Source organism: Temnothorax curvispinosus, unplaced genomic scaffold (genome assembly GCF_003070985.1).
Source record: "Temnothorax curvispinosus isolate PA1 unplaced genomic scaffold, ASM307098v1 QBEX01010230.1, whole genome shotgun sequence".
In the NCBI taxonomy this organism is placed as follows: Eukaryota; Metazoa; Arthropoda; class Insecta; order Hymenoptera; family Formicidae; genus Temnothorax; species Temnothorax curvispinosus.
In genome coordinates this window covers 202385-209150 of record NW_020220010.1, presented here as the reverse complement: position 1 = coordinate 209150, position 6766 = coordinate 202385, and the positions used below count along the sequence as shown (strand labels likewise).

The following is a 6766-nucleotide window of genomic DNA, read 5'->3' as shown; positions in this document are numbered from 1 at the left end:
ATATATATATATATATATATATATATATATATATATATTTGTACACACACACAGTAAATAAAAAATAAAAATATTTCAGTTCTACAAAATTGTTGTTAACGATTAATTACCTAATTAATTATGAATTATGCATGTATATAATAAGACGAAATATGTCCAGTAAAGGTATGAATTTTGTCCATTTAAGATCCATAATTCGTCCATTTAAGATCCATTCATCCAATAATGGACGTCTTATGGATGTCCACTAGAGTTGCAAACGGACGTACAGTGGACGCCCCGTGTATGTCCGCTGTACTTGGTATGGACGTCCGTGGGCGTACATACACAACGTCCGGCATAGACGTCCGTTGTACGTACATAGGACGTATTTGTGTTTATTGGGAATATTCAGTACTGACAGTGAATATCGGAATGCAGCCAATGTAATATATAAATATAGCCTAAAAATATTATGCATTTACACATTTATTGTTACTACGTTTACGCGAGCGTTACTTCTTACGATAGTAAGTAACTTATACGATAATTCACTCTGCGTCAACGGGTTTATTCTGTAGTAACATATGATAATTACACCACGTAAACGAAGGTCTCTGCGTTTACGCGGAGTGAATTATCGTAAGTTACTACAGAAGTAACATTCGCGTAAACACAGTATGCAACACATTCACTTACTAAATACTGAAAAACACATTTGCTATGATAGTGACAGATGGTGACAGATGTATAACCTCACCTCACACTTCTTACCCTTCGTCCTCTACACTCATCTCTGAATGTGTGCGTGCGTGCGTGCGTGCGTGCGTGCGTGCGTGCGACCGTGCGTGCGTGCATACGGTGCATGCCATGGAAATTTATAACGCCTCTATCCGAATATCTTGGAACTAATCTTCTGCTATTTTGCGCTTTACTCTTATCCACAATGCACGCATACATACGCACGATACACATCGACATCATACTTTTATATTACGCTTCCAAATCTTGATTTGGGGGGTTTATTGATGTTTTTATTGTTGTGCAATTCAGGGGAACTTGTTTTTGCGTTTGTACCAATGGTATATCTCTTATATGAAATACATCTTGTGACGAGCTGACAGCTTGCCGCAACTCGAGACGCCATATTGGGATAAAAGTAGATAAGGAAATCTGTACTTCCGTAATTTTTTCTCGTTTTCTATATAAAATCGGAGTTCCCTTGATTCATTAATGTATGTACTGCAATTCTGAAAAAGGATTTTTAATTCTGTGAAATTAATACGACGCTACATGACGACAAAAAAATGCCGGTAAAACAGACGGCTCCAGCATCACCTTAAGGGGATGCTGGAGCCGTAGCCGAACTCGATCGGCGTCGGTAAAGAAGACCGGCGAACTATATCTGTCCTTGTATAGACAAAGATATAGACAAGGATAGCACGCTACATTGCACGCACACATACGCATGATGCACACCGACATTATACTTTTATATTACGCTTCCAAATCTTGATTTGGGGGGTTTATCGATGTTTTTCTTGTTGTGCAATTCGGGGAAACTTGTTTTCGCGTTCGTACCAATGGTATATCTCTTATATGAAATACATCTTGTGACGAGCTGACAGCTCGCCGCAACTCGAGACGCCATATTGGGATAAGAGTAGGATAAGGAAATCTGTACTTCCGTAATTTTTTCTCGTTTTCTATATAAAATCGGAGTTTCCCCGAATCATTAATGTATGTACTGCAATTCTGGAGAAGGATTTTTAATTCTGTCAAATTAATACGACGCTACGTGCCGACAAAAAATGCCGGTAAAACAGACGGCTCCAGCATCCCCTTAATGCATTTAACTAAATGTCGGTAAAGACTGCCACTATAGGATCCCCTTAAAATGTATTCAATCATATCGCGCGGCGCAGCTAATATTATATCATCCACGTATCTAAGAAATATTAATGGATGCAAGTCAATAGAACTTAATGCCTTTTTTTCTAAATCCTACATGACGACATCAGCGACTATTGGCGATAAAGGTGATCCCATAGGTGCACCGAAAGTTTGTAAATAATATTGTTAAAGATAAAATATGTAGAAGTTGAAATGAATTCAAGCGCGGCGATAAATTCTTTTCGAATTGATAAATTTTGCACAATTCATTAGAAGATTTTACCATGCAATTACACGAATTTCTCAACCTCGTTAACAGTAACAATAGGTCGGTCAATTCGATTGTTGACAAAATATCCATGATTTTTTACGCGAACCGATGTCCACCCCCACCCACCCTTGCTTGCGGGGAAGGGACGGTAGCACATATCAGCAAATTATTTCTCTTAGAACTAATGTGACTTTATAATACCTAAAAAAAAGTATTAAAATTGTGTGAAACTTTAATTTGCTATTTCTTTTGAATTAATGCCGTCCTCCACTTTTTTCTGGCGTGGAATTACTCAGAAAGACCTCCCCTATAATATATTTAAGTGGCGATAAAATTGGTGAGGTGTAACCTTTTATGCATATTTACTGAAATAATGATTGTTCAATAATTTTTCGATATCATTAATTGTTTATTTGATTTAAGTTGTTTATTTAATTTAATCAATTTTGTATATCTTTATATCAAAAACATCATGAATTCAACGATTTTAACTAATTATTACTAACTTTGTTACTAATTGCGTCACAACCATAGTACGAACTTATTGACAAAAAACAACAATGCTAACAAACAACGGGTGTCACAACTTACCCTACTGATAGGTTTATAGCTGTGACACTTGCATCGTTTTGTTCAAGTGTTTGTACACTACTGTTGCACATGAACAAAGCAAAAGAAACGTAGAGGATCTAAATGATTAGAAACTGTTCTTTTGAATAATAGCATCATCTGACCAGTGGGACCAGTAATTTAGAAGATACATAAAATTTTCAAAAAGTGTCACAACTAGTCCCGCTCTCCCCTACAAGATATTGTTACATTATTTAATCTACCAATATTTACTAGTTTTTATCTGAAATAAGCATTATATTTGTAAAACATACCGACAAAATCTCGATCTCCAACAGCATGCATACTATTTTGAGTAATTTCGTCAAATCCAAGTTCTATTGCCAAAAACTGACGATTGATTGAAAAAGGATTTCCTGCTATTGCACCACTACCAAGCGGTAAAATGTTCACACGTTTACGCACTTCTAATAGTCTTTCCAAGTCTTGTTTCATGTACCATGCGTAGCTGAAATTTAAGAAATTAATAATAAAATTAGGCTCAATTTTAATTATGAGTTCTATTTATAGATATATATAGCAAAGTGCCATAATTTGTCAGGTTATAGCAGCCTGATTTATCGATCTGATTTGCCTGCTGAGTCGATAATAATCAACGCGCATACAGTTTGTTGGATTATCCATTGTCTTTGTTTAGCAAATAAATGTTAGTGCTCCCATATGAACGCCGTACCGCGCCTGTACTACGTATATCACTATATTAGTCCGGTGTTGTTTTTTCGGATTATAATACAAAAATTAAATTATAATAAAGAAAACTAATCTTAAGTTTAGTAAACTTTACTCTGATATGAGTGTTTGCCTCAAGGGCAATGGAGGGTTAAAATATATAATAAGAAAAATAATAACCTACTGACACAACGCGCATATCTAGAAGACGTTTTATAGACGTTTTAAAAAAGACTTGATCAAAAGATGTTGTTTCGGTTACAATCTAAATGGCACGGATAGGACAAAGCATACTCAAGAAAAAAATTTCACTATGTATTAGTTTGGTACAAAAATAATTGTGGTTTTTAATCTTTAACTTCAAATGTGAATACCTCGGCTCATTGAATGGTCTACGTTAAGTATTTGTGCAACTTCTCTAGTGGTTTTCAATGGATTTGCATCGATAATGCCTCTTAATTAATCATTATCAACAACTTCAGGCCGTCCACCCGCTTCATCTTCTAAAGTCTAAACCTTCGTCTCCGCTATGAAATTTGTGAAATCAACGTTGAACTATACGTTTCTTGACGGTCCCTTAGTTAATATTGCGTGCAGTTTCCGAAGCTTTACTCAATTTGAACTCATATAAGAAAATCGAATTTGCTCTTTTTCCATCTTCATTTTAATAGTTTGCAATAACTTCGTATACACACTAGAAAGGACAGCATTTGCTTAATGAATAAAGGGAAGTCGAAACTTTACAGTGATACATCACGTGACTACAATTAAGCACAACTTCATGTCAAAGTACAGTACACATCGAAATTCAAAATGATAGAAATACATGAAAGCTCCAAGGAAATATCTACACAAATATTTAGAAAAGTTGAGGTACTATTGCAGCAGCATGTTGAAAAAGTTACCAAGTCTTCCTTAAATATTTAGAAAAAGATTAGGCAAGTAAAAAAATGTTTTAGACAAAAGTTGTTGAAATTAATTAATGGAAAAAGATAATACAATAAAAAAAATGAGAGTTTTTATTTAAAAAAAACTTAATTTGGATTATTCTGGGCCTCTCAAAACGGGTTCCAGACCTAAAATCTAATAAGATTGTCTATTAGCCCCCTTTAAACCCTTCGACTTTTATCTGAAAAATTTTTCCAATAAACTAATACTTTTTGAGATAATTGCCCAATTTCGCAACTTTTAATATGCACGATATATCATAGGCTATACAAATATTTCCTGTCAATTAATCGATCTATTATTACAATATTTTACATTATTCAATGTCACAATTATACAATTAAAGTGAAATTAACTGTTCAAAAACGCGTAAACAAAAGGGAGAATACGGAATAGCAGTTAGAATTACCTGAGATAAATCGGTATATTAATAATTTAATAATTACTAATGACGTAACTTTGCTGATGACAAAACTGGTCTCTGTAATAGATAGTGTTATTAAAGTTTTGTAAATATTAAATTATTTATATACCGATTTATTTCTCTCTCAAGCAATACTAGCTTTTCTTTTGTTATTATTCTCCTTGTTAACCCGTTTCCGTTTTTACTAATTTTACTTTACAATATATCTAAAAGTAGTCCCAAATAAAATGTTTTTAAGATATCTTAAAACAATGTCTTAAAAACATAAATCAAGATATAAAATATTTTAAAGATGTCTTAAAGATGTCTTTCTGACAATTATATAAGGCGTTTAAAAAATGTTATATCTTTTAGACGTCTTAATGTTCTCTGGGTAGTTAACTCTTTTTATTTCACCTTGCATTTTTCTTACCAGTTAGAGAAAAATTCTTTTTGTTATATATTTTAATCCTCCATTATGCCCTCGTGTTAGGTGAGCGCTAACATCTTATTTCCTCAATTACATAGATGTTGCATAAAACTTGACTTTGAAACTTTTTGTTGTTTTATTTATAATCTTTTGTATTATAACTTTTATTTATATTATAACCTTTTAGATTATATTTGCATAATTATTTTTTAAAATTTTGTTAATACAATTTTTAGATTAGACGTTGAAAGTGCTAACGTGTGATATATCTATGCGCAGCGCTCATATTAAGAGCAAGTACTTATTACTTAGAGTCGACGCAACTCGTGTTGTTGCCAAATGAAAGTTTTACTGTTTTAGATTGATGTACCGATCGATGTTTCATCCTCTTGTTCTTACAAAACTGTGTTTAGGGGCCAATATTTCCAACATTTGTTAACTTCTAATCGACCGTTAACTTTCAGAATAGCCCATTTTTATTGACTATTTTGAAAAGTTAATGGTCGGTTAGAGTTTAACCAAATATTAGAAATAATGGAATATTAGAAATAATTGACCTGAGAAAACTATATGGCAATATCACACTAATACAGTGACAAATATACAAGCGCGGCGTAGGGCTAACACGAGGGCACTGACGTTCGTTTGACGAACGAGGGCAATGGAGGGTTAATATACTGATAAACCGCACGCGCGTTGGTCATTATCGACCCAGTGAATAAATTAATCCGATAATCAGTCTACTACTATGACCTAGCGAATTAAGACACTTTATCAACAAATATAGACGTATCAACAAATATAGAGTATAAAAAACACTGAGATATAAGTACGGAAAAGGCACTAGCGCGTACCGAGAGAAAGGTAAAGTGGGATTGTTGTCCTTGTCTCTTCCTCTCAGTAATATGCGCATGCATCCTGTATAACAGAGAAAGAGAGGGATCCTACAATATCCATCTGTCTCAGGCACGTTTTCCGCCTACAGGCGTAGCATCGCAGTGCCCACTCCATACTTATATTTCAGTGATAAAAGAACAGATCCCGCGTATTGGATGGTTCACGAAAATTATTTGCAAAATGTATCGCTAGATGACGAAATTGCGTTGACGTATTCTCCCCCCAGTCGACACAGTTATGTGCTCACTAAAAAATTTATGCTATAATAGCAATAAAGGAGAAGAGGGGGATGCAATAAGAAACACATTGGCATCGAAAACTAAAAGAATAAACGGGCACAGTAAGAACTGTGCCGCAAACATCAACGTAGAACTACGTCAACTGTCACTATTTCATGTTAAAGTATTCAGCGAAGGAAAGTAGACGTAGGGCTACGTTAACTGTCTTTCGCTAAATAATAGTGACAATAGTGCTTTCTGAGACGCGTGCATAAGTGCCGCTTTGTTTGCCCGATGTATGTGGCATTGCAGTTGTTCAGGATTGACTAACAAATTTATATTTTATTGTCAGATGTTCATAATTCGAGTTTTATGTTATATGTAGCGTGTAACGACTTCGAGTCAAATTTATGTTTCCTTTAGTCAAG

General features: G+C 34.3%; 1 protein-coding gene across 1 annotated transcript in view; it reads right to left on the bottom strand.

Moving 5' to 3' along the window:
* Positions 1 to 6766, bottom strand: part of LOC112459920 (argininosuccinate lyase) — a 261202-nt gene that overhangs the window by 97306 nt on the left and 157130 nt on the right. Inside the window, exon 7 of the mRNA XM_025024293.1 lies at positions 3028 to 3221. Within this exon, the coding sequence (XP_024880061.1) occupies positions 3028 to 3221 (194 nt within the window). The remainder of the gene's footprint in view (positions 1 to 3027; positions 3222 to 6766) is intronic.